This window comes from Carassius auratus, chromosome 30 (assembly GCF_003368295.1).
Source record: "Carassius auratus strain Wakin chromosome 30, ASM336829v1, whole genome shotgun sequence".
NCBI classification, from domain to species: Eukaryota; Metazoa; Chordata; class Actinopteri; order Cypriniformes; family Cyprinidae; genus Carassius; species Carassius auratus.
This window is the reverse complement of record NC_039272.1, coordinates 13,879,241-13,899,202: the sequence shown is the minus strand read 5'-3', so window position 1 is coordinate 13,899,202 and position 19,962 is coordinate 13,879,241. Positions and strand designations below refer to the sequence as shown.

General features: G+C 38.0%; 1 protein-coding gene and 1 long non-coding RNA gene across 4 annotated transcripts in view; one reads left to right on the top strand and one right to left on the bottom strand.

Moving 5' to 3' along the window:
- LOC113049291 (protein FAM172A) overlaps positions 1–5,991 on the top strand; it is a 160,178-nt gene extending 154,187 nt beyond the window's left edge. For all 3 annotated transcript variants that reach the window (XM_026211504.1, XM_026211502.1, XM_026211503.1), the window contains one exon: positions 4,060–5,991. In XM_026211504.1, coding sequence (XP_026067289.1) covers positions 4,060–4,208 — 149 coding nt within the window. In that variant the 3' untranslated portion in view covers positions 4,209–5,991. The remainder of the gene's footprint in view (positions 1–4,059) is intronic.
- Positions 1,967–18,538, bottom strand: LOC113049292 (uncharacterized). Its single transcript, XR_003276593.1, has 2 exons — positions 18,241–18,538; positions 1,967–2,432 (listed from the first exon to the last, which is right to left on the bottom strand). It is a non-coding gene; the product is annotated as an uncharacterized LOC113049292 (long non-coding RNA).
- Between the last annotated feature and the right edge of the window lie 1,424 nt (positions 18,539–19,962).

Here is a 19,962-nt window from a genome sequence, read left to right as displayed (position 1 = left end):
CGACGGGTGGGGGTTGGCTATAGAGTATATTTAGATTTAATTAGTTGTGTCACGAATCGTAGCTTCTCCATCACAGAGTTAACACAACGTGCTAGAACGTTGACACCTGTTCTGGCCTCGTTTGTCCTCGAGCCGACTCTCTCAGATCGCTTCTCAGATGTTCAAGCATGCATGGCAAAAGCGCCAAACCGCTAGAGCATAGAGCAAACAAATATCAGAAAGCGTTGGGACCGGAAATCTAAGCCCTTTGCTAACAGGGACACAGATAGCAAATAGACTCCGCCACATCGTGCAACGGATAGTTTCCCCTGCTAGTGTTACTCTGACTAGTTCATTCTAGTTTTAAGTAAAACTATAAGCACACTGTGTGTTGAACAGGTCAAGGATATAATTGTGCTTATTTGCAGTGTGTGCACAAAAGACAGACGCACATAAAAAGCTACGATAACTGCAAACAATCACAGTAAGACAGTTAGACGTTGAACTATTTTAATTACTAGAATAGCAGATACTGTAATTTTTCAACAACTGTGTTATTACAACATGAAAAATGTCTGGCAATGAAATCAAGTAATTTTGACAAATAAATAGAATATGCCAGTCAATTAGGAGACAACGACTGAATGCCGCGCTACAGATGGAGACCAATTACAATCAGCACACTTTGATATTTTTCACTCTGCGAGTGTTACTTGCGGCGGTGCTTTGACTGCTCATTCACTTGAGCATCGTTCACTCATGAGCATTTTACCATCACACGCGATTACCATTTGTAACGCTTCTGGTGAACGGAGAAAAAGGAATTGCCGATAGCTAAAGCTTGTCTTCCTTGATTTATTGTTGACATGAATGTTGAAAGAGTGCTTGTGTTTGTGCGAGTGTGTCTGTGTGTGAGGGAGAGAGAGAGAGTGTGTGTTTGTCACTGGGACAATGTTTCAAACACTATTTGTCACAGCGAGATCAAAGAACTACTAAATTACCCTCAAAGGTATCCAGCTGAATAATGTAATGGTTCATTATAAAGATTTGATCTGCATCTGGAAGACGTCCTAATGGGGTAGTGAAATATGAAGCGTCATTATGACAAATACACTGGTCAAATGGAGTCGTAACATAGATAACAGTGGCCTGGTGTGAGCGGCAAGTGTGTTTGTGCTCATACTGTGAGGTGTGTCATTGAAGATGAGGATATCAAAATCGTGTGTGTGTGTGTGTATATACACAAGCATTTTTGTAAGCATGAGTATGTTGTGAGGAGTGTCTGGGTCGTGTGAGCATAGTCTGCCTGCTGGAGAGTTTTCACTGAAAGTAGTTCAAAAGATGCAACTTCTACATGTAACACAAATACATGTGTATTATTCATAATTATGATGTTAACAGAAAGCACAACATTGTGTTTGTACATTAAATTGTATGTGATTTTCTGCAATATCTTCAATAAAATTTACCTTTGAGAATTAGTTACCTAATTTTCAAGTTTAATACTTCAGTGCTTTCTTATACTGTCTTATAATGTTTTACTGTTTTAAACGTAAAAATAAATAAATATGTGAAATATGTATAAATATATTTATATTAAATATAATCTATTTTTATCTGAAACATACAAAACTTTATTTATTAGCCAATGCATATTGAAAAATAAAATTTAATTCCAAACTGAAAAAGTAATTAATATAATTTTACATTAGGAAATAAATCAAATCATTTGTAATTAGGCAAAATGTAATTTTGCTTATTGTCATCATTTCTGTGTATTGTAATTGAAGCATAAAGTTTTTTCATAGCTTTAATAATCTGTTTCCCACTTAAATGTTAATGGATTTTTAATAGTAGCGTGCCATTATTTGTAAGTTATTAAAGAAATTATCAGCATTATATCCCTCCAGTTTAAAGAACTTAAAAAAATCCCCCAGGTGAAGAGAAAAAGAAAAAAACTGAAGGAACACCAGAACAAGAGACTTTCCTACTTCTATGTGCAGTAGACATTGCTCTCTTTATTGAAAGATGACATTTAATCAATGGCCATCTCTTTTAATGGCATTCATTTAATTTGCGATCTAGCCAGGCACGGCTGTCCTCTTCCGCTATTCTTTGTGTGTCCATGCGAGCGAATGACGTAACTGAGACACGCCGTGGCACACATACACTATTGATTACACTCAACACATCTTGGCAATTAAGAGATGGCAAGGTAGAGTAATAAAGGGTCATTAGTGAGGCATGCTTGTGAACCCTCATCAAAGGTGATGTCGCCGGCAGGGGCGGAGCTCCCGCAGGGTCGCCACAGGGGCTCGGCGCATTTGCATATCTGCTCGGAGACGCACTGTGGCTGACCCCGTGGCTGGGATCAGTATTAGTCGCTCTCGTTGATCAGGGGTTCACCACCGGTTCAAGGTAACAAAAAGTGAACCCATCGCCGTTAATTGGTCCTGGGGAAAAACAGAAAGAGAGACAAATAAAAAGGTTAGTTGGGAAAGGTGAGGGGGCTTGAAGTGGAGGCAAAGTAAAGGCTGTGTGCTCCAAATTGGGTATGAATTATAAATAAGAGCAGTGGAGGCAATGTCTTCTCCTCTGGAGTGCTGTTGTGCCAGGACCTACACCACTAAAGAGATTGTTTGGGCAGCAGGTATCGACTCGCTGATCGTCAACTTGGTAAACTTGACCTGAGGCACTGATCATTGGCCGAGTTAGAAAGACTCGGCCATTCTGATACACATGCACACCTCTTTCCTATCTCACCACAGCTATCTTCATCAATACTGCCCAGACAGAGTTCAATGTAATAAACATGGAGGTCAATATCATGGCCATCTGAGTGCACTTTTGGCATGGTCCTTAAAGTTGGTCTTTAATTGGATCCCTCCGGGCAAGTTCATGCACCAGTTGCAATGTGGGGAAAAGAATGAGAAATCGTGATTTGGGGGGGGGGGGGGTGACATCAGTCTGATCCTCTTTGTTCCACACAAACTGATGCAGACCTATATCAAGGCAGTCGTATACTTTAAGCTACGTACGGTGTGAATGGTTCAAAGAGGAATTGATCTAGCCGGGGTTCAATTCAACCTTTCTCACAAACAGCACAATAAATAAACAGACCCAGTGTACTTGTTTCGCGCCAGACGCTACCTGTCTGAAAGTGCTGCATTATGAGGGCTGTGAAAGGCTCTTGTGGGACTTTGAAAGGTCTGATGAGGACTTAGGGTGTACATGTCACTTCACCTGGAACCAGTGACCCAAACATGGGAATTCTTTAACCTGCTGCCACTGAGGGAAAACTGAGCCATTTGTGGATTAAGTGATAGGTGTATCGAACTCCAGAGAGAGAAAATGTAATCTTCCATGGATAGCGGCCATTCCATCCATTGTCCTGAAGTACGCAATATCCTAATAGATGGAAAATGTTTTGTTGGGGCACACAGTACACAACACAGGGTCCAAAGTTTTTGCTTGGCATCAGATGCACTAAACTATTCAGAGTATGAAATAGTTCTCACATATCCCTTCCTTTAATCGAAGGGGCCTGAAGACCTCAGTAGGAAGTGTTAAAGGAACAGTTGGGTCTAAAAATGAAAGTTCTGTCATAATTTTTTCACCCTCATATCATTCCAAACCTCATGCAGAACACAAAATAGATCATTTTAAAAAGTGTATTATTGTCCATACACTTTGACTATGTAGAAATTGTACCTTTAGGGGTATGGCAGCTTGGTGCATTAACCTTAAAGGGACATTTTTGGGTCCCATTTTATATTAAGTGGACTTAACTACTATGTACTTACATATAAATTAATAATTTGAAACTATGTGTTTACTGTGTAGATACATGTTTTTACATTGTACATTTTAATTGTACATGTAATTACATCTGGAATTAATTTCAGTAGTTACCTTTATAATTGCACTGTTGACCAATCCATTACACCTTAACCCACCATTATACCTACCCATACCACCCTAACCCATATTCCACCTCTAATATGAACACAATGATTATATTAAAGGTTTTTTTATGGCTGTATGTTTTTCATGTCCACCTTCATGTTCTGTCTTTTGCAGGTACTGAGAAGCACGAGTTAACATCATGGAAGAGCTTCCACTCCATCTTTAAGTTCTTCAGCGATGCCCTTAAGGACCACGAGGATGAGTCCTCCTCCAGTCCGGTCACCACACGCAGCTCCCACCGCATAAAAAATGAAGACTTATAGAGGGCTAACAGATCCCAAACCAGAGCCCACCTTAGTCCCCTCTTTGTTTTTTTTTCTTCTGTTTTTTTTATGAAAATATTCCTCCTTGAAGCCCTCCTCCCAGTGAATTGTATGACTCTGAGGAGTGCAGGGTCAGCCTGTATACATCAGAATAGCGTTTTGCATTACTTCTGGATGAGTGCAACTGTCAAAGCAATATGGGTTCACTGCTTGTGCCTCCTGTGGGCCGCTGTGTGGATTTGGTGGTGGCCCATCGGTGGCCAGATTAAGGCTGACAGGCGGCGCCGCACACCGCCTCTTGATGCACCTCTAATTATCCTGACATTGTCCTGAACTGAGCTAATGCCTGGGAAGCACCTGCACACACACACACACACACACGAGTCTGACGGGTCCTAGTGCCTGCCTTCAAAGTCTTTGTATCTCTCTTTGGTTTCCCCCCGTTGTTTCATTGTTTCTTTCCAGGGTCTCACTTGCATTTAAAGAGCTTGTGCGCTTAAGAACTTTGTGTGTCAGATGCTAAAGGCTTACGGGTTGTTTGATTCATACACATAACACTTTACAAAAGAAAAAAGCAACTTTAGAATCAAACATCCATTGAACGGCTATCTCAAGACTAGATTTAGAATGAACACAATGAAGTAAGCAGTTGACAGCATGACAAATTGAATGAATTCTCCCGTTTTTTAAATCCCTTAAAACCTTGTGCGAGCATGAATTTTAGGAATATCTCCCTTTGACAGAGCAGAGATGTCAGTCTTGGAATATCATCGTATGTGTCAGGATCAGGACAATTTAATGTTATCCAAAGTATAAAAGCCATTCCTTAAGATGTTTGCAAATGTAACCTGGCCTTTTTGCAAAGTCCATGACTATTTGGACTGTTTTAAAACATCATTGTCACCCTCCGCTAAAGCTAAAGCATGTTATGTTACTGTCTAAGCAAAGACAAGAGACATTGTCTCCTGGACAATTTGGTATTAGTTGGAGGCTTAAAGATGTGTCATTCAGGCATGTCAACAGATGCATTCGCTTAAAAATTAATCTCACAGTAAAAGGCTGTTTTAGTCTCATCACTTTTTTTAGAAGTATCATTGCTATTTCATATTGCTGAAGGTAATCAATATCAGTAGTTCTAGTGCTTTATACATATTCCATTTTAAATATGTTTTTTAAATCCAAAATAGAGATGTGACTACACCTGACAAAATGCAAGACCCCACCCAGAGGCTTTTGTGTTTGAACTGTTTTAACAAATAATTAAACTTTTAATATTCCTGCAAAAATGCATTAGATGATCAACAGCAAGTTGCTTATACTGTCTAGTTAAAACTGTTCAATTCAGATCCCAATATTGTTGCCAAAAGAATTAACACACAACGTTCATCTTTATTTGATTTTTCAAAACTGACAAGCCATATGTGAATATTAATACAGCCTTAAACCAAATCGAAAACTTAATTGGTTTGTAAATAAGCAATCATTTTAACAATTGATATTTTAATCTAAGATATCCTTGTCTGAAATAATAGAAGTTTAACATGTTTTCTGGGTTTTCTGCCTTTTTTTATTCGCTTTCTAGGGTTACATTAGATCAGATATTTTAACTTTGATTTCACTTCTCATAATGCGTTCAAATATGTTAGTCCTTCGTCTTTGAATTGATGGCAGTTTGTGCCCCGATTAATAGTCAGTTTGTTTTCATATCATGTGAATGTAATATATCCATGCTGTAATAAAATGTATTATTATAAAAGTTCTTTATAATAATAATAAAAAATGATGCGTGGCCTATAAAACTATTTTTGATTTCAATTGTATCGGTTTGTGTCACAAGAATGCTTTATGTACATGGTACTCTTATTTACAACTTAATGATCGTAAAGGCATCACTTTCAGCCCAAGAAGTTGTCGGGTTAAAGTTCAGCCTGACGGGGGAAAGATCCTCGGAGCCCGATAAAGCCTGTTGCTCCAGCGGCTCTCCTCTCAGCTCTGTTCCCAGGGAAGGTGAGCCTGCTCGGAGAATGACTCGCTCTTCTCACGTAACAGCTGAGGAACTCTATCACGAAAGCTGATATTTGTGTCTAGATGGAGCCCAGGCCTTTACAATGAGACCAATGTTAACCAAAATAAGTGTCAGTCAAAGACAGAGAAGGATCGGATGAAGCCATGTCTATAGCACCTAGTTTTTATTATGTTCCAACTGCTTGTTTTAGACCTTAACTTATGTTATGACCTGAGAGTGACACAGTCAAAGCAAAGCGGTATTGACGACAACTGTCCTGCGAAAATTAACAAACCAAAATGTCATGCCTCGCTCTAGATTTAATGGTTAATTGTCCTGAGAGAGGAAAAAAGCTGGAATGTATTGTTTCCATGTCTGGTTTGTTTGTTTAGATGAATGAAAAACAAAGAAGATAATAGAATACATTTTTATAAATTAAAATTGTACAACGGTTCGTTACATGAAATAAAGGTATAAAAACGTAGGATATAACACACATCTTAAAAGTGGTGTAGTAATGAAAAAAACTTTGAATGTAGCTACTTTGTGTTTACATATAATTATTTTTAAAAAGAACATTTTTAAACAATCAGATGTAATGGCTTTGGCTCATATGTAGGTATAAAAAGGTACTCTCTGTTTTATGGATTCCTTGTCACATGTTAACAAAATGGTTTATTGCATGTCTTGTTACGCCACACTGATTTTCAAATAATCATATTTTAAAAATTCACAAAATTCATGATTCAAAAAGAATAATTAATCGGAAAAAGAAAAGTAGACAAGTTTAGTGAAAATGTATTTTGCCAGAAATCCAGCTTTATAATGTTTGCTGCTCTATTGTCTTAGAGCAGATGCATCGCATAGACTTTTTCCTCACAATGAAATAAATAAAACGTTCATCATAGAAGAGGTGTAAAGTCACACGAAATGATTTTTAACTATTTGAATAACTTAAATAGCAGGGACATTTATCCGATAATAACATTAAACATAAATGGAAAATTAATTTGAAAACTCCACTTCTGCATAAGCATAGAGGCGCTGTACACTTACACAACGAATTTAATGAATCAAAACCATGCATAGGTAATTTCAAATTAAACTAATTAAATTAAGTTGTGCAAAAAAAAAAAAAGTTATCTTACTCATACTTCTCTTCCTTTATTTAATTTGGGGGTTTTGTTTAATTATTTTAACACCGTTTAAATTTGTAAAGCCTAAAATGTGTGAACTGTTGGTGGATTCTGTGCAAACACTGCAGACAAAGACTCTAAAACTTATATCTCACCTTAGAATTGTCAGACTTTAAACACTTAGGTAATGTGTTGATTTCATCCTCAACACTTTTTGTCATCACGCTCACTCCAGGAGAGTCCCACTTAACCGCAAAAATATCGTTATATTTGAAGTCTATGAAGCCCTTGATTGATATTTCAATTTCCCCGTGTTTTTTGTCACACGCGCTCTGGTCTCCTCCCATACTCTCACGCGCCGCCAAATATGAACTATTCTCAAAGAGTCGAGCACTTGCTGAAGCTGGACTGTCACTCCTCCAGGCCCTTGTCTTCACCAGATCGCTGTCAGATCTCTATTTGCATAATTATATGCTCGGTTCTGAAGGGAAATCTAGCCCCCCAAATTTTACGGGTCAGCAAACTGCAACAATCAATGTTTTATCGTGTCCTGAAAAAGAAAAAAGAAAAGAAAAAATAATTAAACTCGCTCTCTCCACCACTATATCTATCTATCTATCTATCTGTCTGTCTGTCTGTCTGTCTGTCTGTCTGTCGACAGTTAATTTCTCTCTTTCTCTACTTTTATCGCTCCCTCTCTATCCCTTTTTGATTGATTGTTATGAGTTCATATAACACACATGGCCCACACACCCTTTCACACCCACCCACACGTGCACCTTGGCTTCCTGAAATTACGCTTCCACGTGCGAAAGAGCGCCGTTAATGTGTCATGAGAGTGGGGTATGTTTTGGGCTGATCACGCCACACAGTACTGGACAGCTGCTGCTGCCAGAGTCTTGGCTTTAAATGATTGCTTTCAGGTTGCTGTCTGTTTGTCCCCCCTTCTGTCTTCGATTCGGATATTTTTAGCTAGACAGAGTGTGTGTGAAATTGAGTGAAGCACGTTGCACAAAATGGATCACACTCCTCTTTCTTAAAGGGAAAAGGGAAGACAACTTTCATTAAGTTATGTTGGGACATCATGATGTGCAAGAGGAAAAAAAACCCCACAAAGATTGAATTTGTCCTGTGTTGCTATGCAGTGTTTTCGAAACACTTGCTCGTAAGTGAATTATTGGATTTCGAGAATAATTGTACTACTGTATAGTCTCATGGATCCAGGGATCCCAGGTGCTTAATTTAACATGCCGGCAAATCCGTAAGGAAAATAATAATAAATACAATAAAAAAGGGATATTTTTGTGGATAAAAATTGCCCTGCTCTTGCTTGGACGATGATAAACGGACTTTGGAATTCAAAGATATGAGTAGGAGCCCGCATAAACTGATTTCAGTGTAGGTCAGAGAATATAATGTCATGAATTCAGTTTATGTGATGAAAGCGAATGGCGATAAGGAATCAAAACAATTATAAGTTCGGAATCCACTTTTATGTAAAGATAAATTCCCGTCAAAGATATTAGGTGTTATAAAACAGGACAAGGAATGAAAGAGCGCGTTCATCTCTCGGTTGGCAAAAACTTTTTTTTTCCTGTTAGGTAACGCCTGTTCGCGTAAAACTAAATCGCAATGCAGTGATATTATTTATAGATTATTTAAATATATATATATATATATATATATATATATATATATATATATATATATATATATATATATATATATATATATATATATATGAATCATATTTTACGTAGTTTTTAAAAGATATTTAGCCTACTCAGTAGTCTTAACCTAGATATACGCAATGCTAGTCTTTGTGAAATTAATTTATTCGTTGTTTTAGTAAATATAGGTGATGATTATTATTATTTCATCGTCAGATTTATGTTCAGATTTATGTTCTGGTGTTTAAAGAGTTTGTGTATAATTAAGTTGAATATATAAAAACGAATTATATTAATAATAATAACAATAGCTCATTTAATAATCACATTTCCATGTTATGTATGTAGCTAAATGCCTAAATTTCTTGAATTAATTTTTGGAAACTGAGCGGACAGTTAAGTCAACCACAGTAAGATATAGGCTACACTACACACTTCACATCTGGTCGTCCCACACTTGTCTAAAAACAAGTGTTTTTTTTTTTTTTTTCTCCGGCACTCAGCTCTTAATAGGGGGCTTTAAGAGCAAGGGCTAAAAGACCTGGACTTAAATCACTCGGTTAAGGTCACATATAGTAACCGGAGCGCTCGGAGCGTTACAACCTGTCATTTTACAGCTAGGGATGGAATTCCCGCACAGAGTGCCAAGCGGGTCACCATGATATCCAGCGACCCAGGGTTAGGACACGATAAAACCTGATCCTCTCTAAACAACAAGAGGCCTTTTCAATGAAACCAGACAACAGTGCCTTAAAACTCTTATTATGCGCCACTCTCCACTTGATTCAGTGTGATGTAAGGTTGAAGGCCTCTTAGTCAGGACTGGGAGTCGGTTACGCGCGGTTCTGTCTCGTCAGAAGCTTATAGTGCCCTGGTATTCAGCCGCGCATACTAGATGAGTCTCATCAAGCTTAACGGGTTCCTTTGAGTCTAAACACATTTCTGCGCGGTGCTGCCTGCTCCCACCTGAATAACCGGCGCGTTATTGCACAGCGCATCCTCATTAAGAAACGCCACAAAAGATGAGGCTCTAAATTAAGTTATTGCCATCCAATGAACCCAAATTAGCGAGGCCACGTAGGTGCCCGTCTGACGGACTGCCGTTAAAAACAGCCTGACAGGCAACAAGGCAGACAGAGGAGAGTCTATGAGTGTGATATATATCGCACATATATGGGGTGATAAAATGGATGAATGGGTAATATCCATTAATTGGGCCGCCGATTCGTGGCTGAACATTCACGTTTAGACCGTCTCTATCTCTCGTAAATTCAGTGCCGTCTCTCACCCTTCATAGTGTGGTGTCAGTACAAAATAGACTGCTTCTCTCTCTCTCTCATCTCCTTGACAACCGTCACTGCTTCAAACCGCTGTGTCCCTCCATTCGACTACCTGTTCTTTCATGTCTCCATCTGAATCAGCATCCAGGATGAAAAACGCCAGCCGGATTCAACGACAGCTGACAGCACAACTTTTGATGGGAATGATGTGTGTGTGATGAGGTCTGTTATACCTGGCAAAGGCGTAGAAAATGTGCCCAGTTAGTCTTTTAAGTCAGCTCGAGAACAATAGGTCTTTATTATTGTTTTAGGCGACTCCCCTAAAGCAAATCTGTCACCGAATGAGAAACTGACGAGGTTTCCAGTGTGCAAGTTCAGACAAACACCGCTTCCTGCTCGCTTTATCTTAGACGTCAAAAAGTGAGACTGAGGAGGAGAGTAACATTCATGAGAGATATTATAAGAACGAGAGTTAAAAATAAGTTCATGTATCATCTTCAGTGTTCTAAAGTGGACCTGAGAGAGGAGAGGTAAACTGATTTAAAGAACCTGGAAACAAATAAGAATGCATATAGGTGATAAATTGTCATATTGCATTGTTGACTTTTTGTACTTTTTATGATGAAAACTGTTAAAAGCATAAGCTTTCGTAATTTGCAGCAACACAGTTTTAATTTGCTCTTTGCAGCAGCACTGCATATTCAGTGTAAGAGCATTAGCAAAACGGACTCCTGAACAAATTTATGCAGTGATTAAAAGTATCATGTTATGAGACAAATACATACATTTAATTAATAAAATACATTTAGAAACGATAAAAGAATCGTATAAATTAAATAGTGTAATTTAAACACTGATTTGGTGTGATACAATATTTAGTTTTTTTCCCCCTTAAGGCTTTAAAAGTTTTTAAGGATTGTGGTAGAAGAAAAATAGCATCATAAATCAACGAAACAAACGGGGTTTCGATATTTAAACAACCTAGGTCACATTAAATATGCTATTTTGTCACAAGTTGTTTATGCGATTTATGTGTTTTTCTTCTTACTATTTTTTTTTTTCGTTTTATTTTTAAAGCGGATCTTCGTTTAGAATGATAGTAAAGTATGTGTAAAAACATGCTAGCACCTAAATACAATTATTGATTACTATTTTTCAAATAAAACGAGCACAGTTAAGGAGACCTATTGATATTATACTTACATTAGAATATATCTTAAATTGTCTCGATTCATATAAAAAAAAAAAAAGTAACTTGCTTGTTCACGCGCGTTTTTCCTAACGTGATTCAGATCACCATCACCTGTTATCTAGTGTGTTATCTCACCCTTTCTTCCCCGTCCATTAGCGGTCATGATCGCTCCATCACCGTGACAGAGGTGTGTATTTGCGCTTGGAGCACTGACTGTCAGGCTGGCTTGTTAAAGGTTGTAAACCAGTTGCCGTCTCCTGATACAGGCGATGGCATCGATTTGAAACTTGTCCTGTCTAATTTGATAAGAGCACCCAGGCACCTCTGAATAGGACCATGGACAGCGCTCTCTCTTGACCCTGAACTCGCCCCTGTCTGTTCCGCAGGGAGACCTTCACATCAGTGGTGCAAGTGATGTAGGTGAGTGTGTGGATGAGGCCGTAGCTGAAAACTGCAACTGCGTTTTATCACAGTTCCTGTGCACAAGATAAAGAAACGGCTAAACGTCTCATATTCTCCCCTCTACCTCATCGGGCGCATACAAACTCACTCACTCACAGACCATTGCGAACACAGACCCAAAGTCAAACATAGGAACTACGTTGCGATGTAATCTGGCATGCGATAAGCAAGCGAATTCATAAAGGAACAAAGCTGAATGGGGAGTCACGGAGAACTCTCAAGTAACGCCAAAGAGGCTTCGAGACTGTTCAGACGGAAGGGGGTTCGCTAGTGGGGAGAGGCTGTTTGATAGATCTCTACAGCTTTGAGACAGCTTGTTAATTAAAACCCCAAGAGATGAGCCTCTGGAGCCACCGTCCATATTAGAACATTGCTAACTATCCTGACAGCGAGCAATGTCACAAGCACGAGAATTCTTTGTACCCGTTTCTCAGCCCAGATTTGGCTTTTATATCTCGCTGGTGTGGTGGCTATACAAATATTTCATAAAATGGTTCAAATCTCCTATACTGACTATTTAACAAAACTAATCATTCATTTTGTAATATTACATATTCTTAAAAATAGTAGTAAATAAATAAATATATACTACCTTTTGTTTGTCTTAAAAAAAAACAGCAAATGAGTAGTCCTAGGTCTTTTAATGCAGGTCGCACTCAAATAAGTATTTGAAACCTGTTTCTAGTCATTTATTTATTGTTTGTTTGTATAAGATGAATTGCTGCCAGTTAAGGTCGCATGGGTTTTCAGAAAATACAATAAACTGTTTCATTTAACAACTTTAAACAACTTAATATGGTCTAGTCCGTCTGAGTGGCCCAGGCAGAGAGACTCAGCATACAGGTTTTACATATCATGGTTTTTATTATAGGGTGACGTAAGTTAACATAGTCCATGTCACCACTATTACTTTTTTTTATTTTTATTTTTATAAATATATTAATATAATATGATAATGTAATACAAACATGAAATAAAATTATCTCAACGCAATAAACTGAACGTGGGTTACCATAGCCTATAAAATAGCGATTTACTGATTAAAGTGAATAACATGCAAACTACAAAATATTAATATGAAACATAAATCAAGTTCCAAGTAGACTACCTTGGATTTACACTCAATGATATAAAGCAAAATAGAAAACGGAGCATTTATGAACAACTCAATATAGTATTAATAATAATATGTAAAATAGAAAGACGAGCAGATCGGGTTTATTTTGATATTTTATATGTATTTTTTTTTTTTTTTTTTTTTTTTTTTTTGGTGAATCCTGACGGACTGGTAGGCTACTCCTCATCGTCCGCTGAGCGATCTGGCATAACATTTAAACGACATCTTTAAATGTTCTTCACGTCGTGGGCACATTCATCAACGTCAAATACGGACAAGCCACTATTTAGAGAAAGTGTAAGTGCTGCAATATATCTTCTTAACACTCGGAGGGGAGAAAACGCGGTTTTTGTGGAAATGTGAATAAATCCGCTTATTTCTGTCTGTTAAAATGTAATAATATAACATTATCAGACTCGTTTTTGAAAAGAAAATCTACCGAGAGTTGACTATAAAACATATTTCAGAAGGCTATTCACAATGGTATGATCTTGTTTTAACGTGAAAGTTTATTGACTTTCCAGTCCATTTAAATATTGCTGAATGAGATGGATACAGCTGGAAGTATATTGAAATCATAGATTGTTCATAGATTATTCGAAGGAGTAGCTAAAATAATAATGAATCAACTTTGTAAGTTTTTTTTTTTTTTTTTTTTTTACAGGAATCAAAACATTTGAACAATTCTTTAAACATTTTCATAAACTAAAGCAAATGAATTAACAAATCCCAAATCAGCATAATTTACCATATGAAATATAAAGCATAATATATGTATATATTTTCCCCCATGGGGAGAAAAACATAAAATACTCCGAAACAGCCAGCACATCCCTCCAAATCTAATTAAATCTACAAATGAACCAAATAGTAATCACTGGATTGTTATTATTATTTCACTAAACATTCAAATCTATGTCTCGCGAATCCCAAGCGTGAAGGACAGGTTAAGGAAAAAGCATTAAAACTGCGTGTGTGAACAATGGCAAACGGGAAAAGAATAAACTGAGGACCGTTTGTTCCTTTAACTGAGGGTCCCAGAACACAGAGCGCCATCTAGCAAATAAAAGGAGAAACAAACAGCTCTAGACAGCACCCTTTACATGGCATGAGAACACCAGAGCACCAAAACAAAGCCGCCAGCCTTCGACCTCACAGGAGAAGAAAAAAATTTACAGGTTAACCTATTAAACAAACTACTGTTCATGTAACTTCTGAAAAAATAAACTAATCATTGGTCATAATGATAATCTGGAACAGAGGAAACTGTGGATTATGCCGAACATTATCATAAGAACGATTTGCGTTGCTTTGGAATATGGTGGTGACTTTAAACCGGGCTCTACATTAAATGCAGATCTAGCCTACATAAGCTAACTCTACTACACTTCTGGTGAACTTGTCTGAAAGATCGACAGCAGAGGATAATTATGTCTTAGTGGAGACAGGTATATTCTGACCCCAACGCGGTGCCAATCTGTGCATCTTTATGATACATTCAGTGAAAGTTTTACAAAGTCAGCTGCATGGAGCCAAGGTTACATATCCATAACCTTACTTGTTACTTACTTGTTTAAGAACATAAACTCTCTTACAGAACGTTCAACGCAATTACTGCAAGACTATACATGCTCAACGACTAAAATAAAGAAATAAATGAACGAACGAATGAATAAATCAATAAGTAAAGTGATCTTCCAATGAATATGGAATGTAATGTCCCTCTACTGATGTCACAGTCCAAGTGTTGCAAACGTGTTCATTATATCAATACCCTAATCATTAATTTTTTGTGTGCATAAAAAAAGAAATCTTGATATAAGACTTTTTATTTACTTGATTAGTCTGGCTACGTTGACAACATATGCTAGTCTTTCTTTTGTGCACAATTGCATGTTTTCCCAATCTTTGTCAGTTTCTACATACTGCCGTCATATGGCGTAAATAATATTACTGTAGCCTATCATAATAATACTATACTTATAGCAATACTGTGTATGTGTGTGTGTGTGTGTGTGTGTGTGTGTGTATGTGTGTGTATGTATATATATATATATATATATAGAGAGAGAGAGAGAGAGAGAGAGAGAGAGAGAGAGAGAGAGAGAGAGAGAGGCACACACACAAATAACTTTAGAATGAAAATATAACTTTATGTTATATTCACATGAACACAGAGTAATTTTTTATGAATTAAAGACATGGGTCTCCTGCTCCAGCTTGTAATGATTGAAAGGTCCATATGAGGATTGGCCGTAGCTCCTCCAATGAGCCGTTTGACTACAGGCCTCAAACATTTCCACATTTAACCACGCACAATCTCTCTAGCCATTTCCCAGGCATTTTGTTCAAAGCAGGTATTTTCCCCGGGTTTTACAAAGATATTTATTTTACAAACATTGGTGTAATCAGAGGCACAAAACTGCGTTATTGCATTAAATTAAATACACAAATAATGATGTTTTACTACATTATCGAATTAATGCCATTTAAGTGAGATATTAAAAGTCTTTAATGTTTTGTATTTTTGGTAGCTATGATGATTTTAACTCCCCGTTCATGTTAACGGTGGTAAAAACCAGAGCAAACTTGGAGGAATTACCCTCTTAAAAAACCTAGCTTCCCTTCCTCAGATTTTGCCGCTGAGAGGTAAAACGGAACACGTGATGGGGTGTATTTGAAGTATGACGAGCTTTGTGGTTGACTCCTTTTCATTGCCTGGTCTGCTCTCAAATAAGCCTCTCCAGACCCCTCCGCCTCCCGCCAACTTGCACTGAATGGTCAGCTGACCCCAGGGTCTTCGTCCACTCTGTCCAGTTTTGACCGAATAAGCCACCTTCCCCCAGTCCTGCCACATCTAAATAGGATCCCTGCTATTCTTTATTGATATCATCAACGAATGCAAATGAATTTGGATGTGGGGGGCAGGGGGCTTGAGATTGCTATACAGCGGATAGGATATTTGGGAATGTATTTGGTAAGGAATCAGGCCTTCTTGCATTATGATTATGCATAAAAAGAGGATAGAAGATCATGGGAAATACAAACACTATATATAAGGAACACCACATTAATACCACAATAACATTAATGTCTAGATTGTTTTTAAAGAGTGGAACCGGGTCTTTTTGAAAGAATGGCCGAACCCACCTTCCATCTCTCTTTTATTTCTCATATTCTCAGACCGACCCCCATCTCTCAGACGTGAGTGCGCGCAAAACATATCTGAGCTCACGATCTCACAAAACTGGCTTTGTGGCTTTGCCTATAGTTGAAGAGGGAGGTGGATTCTTATGCATGAAAATGCCTTAAAAATGGTTTTCATTTCACTAACCTATCGTGTGTGTGCGCGCGCGCGCGTGTGTGTAATTAATGGACAGTGTCTGCCTATTTTGTTCTGCTTTATATTTGAGTGTTCTGCAGCTTATCCATACTGTAACATCGGATGTGTAGCACCCCACCTCAGCACACACATATGCAGGAACATGAATATCCAAATATACAAAAACTTAAAATACTCTACTGTGTGTAGCCTTTTGTAGTATGGGTTTCTCTGTCATTTAATCTTTTTCACATTCAAAATCAGTGCAGTTGAGTACACTACAGGAACGCTTTCCCTTCTCTTTGGAAGTGGGGGAATGCGTATGTATTTATCAAACGCACAAATTGCGACAACTATAGGCAAGACAGGCAGTATAAAGGGGGAAAGGCATGGGATCAGAGAGCCGTCGCAGGGACCAACACTAGAGCAAGAGAGATAATGCTTCTGTCAAGACCCGGTCTATGTAACGGGGATGAAAAATATCCCTCGACAAAACGCTTCAGTCATTTATTATGAAAGAAAATAGAAGTCATGCTGAGAAATTAGGCAAATAAAAACGAAATTAGGGCTATATTAACCACAACATAATTCACCAAGCCTGTCAGGCCGCCTGCTAAGAATGAGTGCCTAAAATGCTTGTTTATTTGTTTTACGTTGTTTATAAAAAGGAACTGTTTAGAAATATATACATTAGATAGATATATAGATAGATAGATAGATAGATAGATAGATAGATAGATAGATAGATAGATAGATAGATAGATAGATAGATAGATAGATAGATAGATAGATAGATAGATAGGTCGATTCTGGATTAAGCTGTCTGCTATGAAAAGTGGGTCAATTTGGTTAATTTGGTCGCAGTATGAAGCGCAACTGCAACAAAAATGCTGCTGAGTAAAATTGGGAGTGTCGCTGGCTGCGGTTGCACAGGCGCAAACCATCTGTTGTGTATTATAAAAAAAAAGAGCAGTAAATATTGCTGAAAAGCCAGGACGTTATCAGGTATGTAGCAACGGCATTTCTTTACTGCCCACGTGGTAGGAATCAGAAAATGCGTTTGTGTATGTCTGTGGAAACATATTTGCATCACTGAATAAATAAACTAATTGCACGCGCTTTGTCTTGAAGATCTCACGATAATCTGACGTCAGCATGTTTACTGTTCTTGAAGGAAAAACTGAATGAAGAAAGCTGCCCGCTGTCTAACAATGAATATATAGCCTATCTCGGTAACAGGCAGGCTTTTAATTTATTCCAGGGAGAGTATCGAAGATTGTAGAAGACTATCGATAACCCGTCTCTTAAAATCAACAAATTCGTGATCATCTCCAATACTGTAAGTTTTAGTTTAATTTCGGCTGAATTACTTAATCTTAATCACTTGGCGTCATTCCGCTAATTAAAAATAAGACAGAAACTGTATTTTATATTTCGCAGTCCGCGACGCTTGGGCTCGGTAACCTCCTTTCACGTTTTCCCTTCAAAGCAAACTTTCCTTTCCCCAAAGCTCCCTTTTCCGGCAATGATTTATTTCTTCACCACACAGACAAACACGGAAAACTGACACTCTCGAGTTTAAATGCCACGTGTTGATTGATTTGTTGTTAATGACAGTCGGAGTCACACATACACGCACGTCGAGACATCCTCTAGCCTCTTTCTTTCCCACAGAGCTCTCTCCCTCCACCTCTGCGCTCTCTCCATCTCTATTGAGCTATTCTACCACTACGCGCGTGCACGCACACTCTTCTGCGGGCGCGCGCACCCGGGAGCCCTGACTAACACACACACACACACACACGCGCGCGCGTTTAAGGGGGACGAAATGAAAACAAATTTTCTTACTTTTTTGGAGGACATCTGCGCAATAGGCTACTTGAAAATCTTGCTGTCGCTGAGTCCACTCTTCTCCATGACGTGTTGATAAAGTCGCTCTTCCGTGACTTGTCCTTTAATTTATGCCTTTCGGGAGTCTGTCCCCTGTACCCAAATGCTTTGAGTGAACTGAAGTGCAGATTGAGACATATTGAGCCCCCTTTAAGGGGGATCATTTCATGTGGGAGGTTGGACGCAAAGTTTGGACCCGTGACTAGCATTCCGGAGAGACATGCATATTTTAAAACAACAAAGAAAGATAAAGAAGGGACGATGGGTGGGAGTGAAAAAAAAAAAAAACGTTTGGAGAAAACTCTGACTAAATGATAAAAAGCTGTCATTGTTGGACACGATTTGAATGTGTTTTCAGTTGTGGATTTCCTTACAACTATTCCCTTGTGGAAAAGACTCCCTGTGTTAAGAAACTGCAAATAGTTATATTTACATGCGTATCCTTAGAAAGAATTGCCTATAAATTTGCTTATATGCCCAAATGCCAAGCTTTAAGAAAGATCAGCTACCTCATGGGAAAAAAAAAGAAAAGAAAATTGCAACAACTATACCCCCCCCCCTCCCAATAAATAAATAAATACAAATCTCTCATCTAAAACGTATTTTTTTAAATTGTAATTTAGACTCAGAAATTGTTTTCACAAATGAATCACATTTACATTTTTTATAATGATATAATGAAAATACATACGTAGTTTTATTTGTCTTATTTTTTTTTTTCCATTTCCCTGTTGCTTGTCATTGACAATAAGCCTAATGAACATTTTCATGCAATGAAACGTATGCAAAGCAGGAGATATAAGCGTTGAGCTAGATATCTCTTTTACTTGTCAGTGGTGGGTCATGGGTATGGAATGCTAATAAGAGCCCCCCTCTTTTTCTCTGTCCCAGTGCCGTCTCATTCCCTTTCTCTCTGCACGCAGAAGGGATCGATAGCTGACCCGATGGTTTGGCCAAAGCTTTATTTATCTGGCGAGGCAATGATATTATCAGCCTTGAAAGTTATATACAGCAAACGTCTACCTAAATCAACACAAAGGGATCGCTTACACAGCGATCTGTGCTTTCTCGCCTCCCTTTACCTCACACCAGGCCCGACCACACACACACTCTCCAAGTGGAACACACAACACAACTCTATGGTTCGACAAAGTCACGCACGCACACACATGCAAGCACAGGAGTCGCCTTATGTTACGTTCACAACTGGGGATATTTTATATCCTGTTGTGTTGGATTTGATCCATGGCTTAAGCTTGCTGGGAGCTCTGTGGACGTAGAATTATGCATTGATCATTGAGAATGTTAGCACAAATGTATCATCATATGGCCTCTGTGGCATAATGTAAACAGGCAATTTGTGTAATTAAAGTGAAAAATGTCAAAGATTTTAAAACAATATTTTTTAAACATCAACTCCCCCATCACCTTTAACTTGAATTTAACACAGTACTTTCAACACATCATAATGTTGATGAATAGAGGGATGACCATATAGATAGATAGATAGATAGAAAGATAGATAGAACAAGTAGTCACATTAACAAGTCTAAGCAGATAAATAAAACGATGTCAAGTCCCATTCACAGTACAGTAAATGAATTGACACAAGACAAATTTAGCTTACTTTTAATATATCAGTGTGATGACTAAAGATCGATATAACACAAATATCTAGTC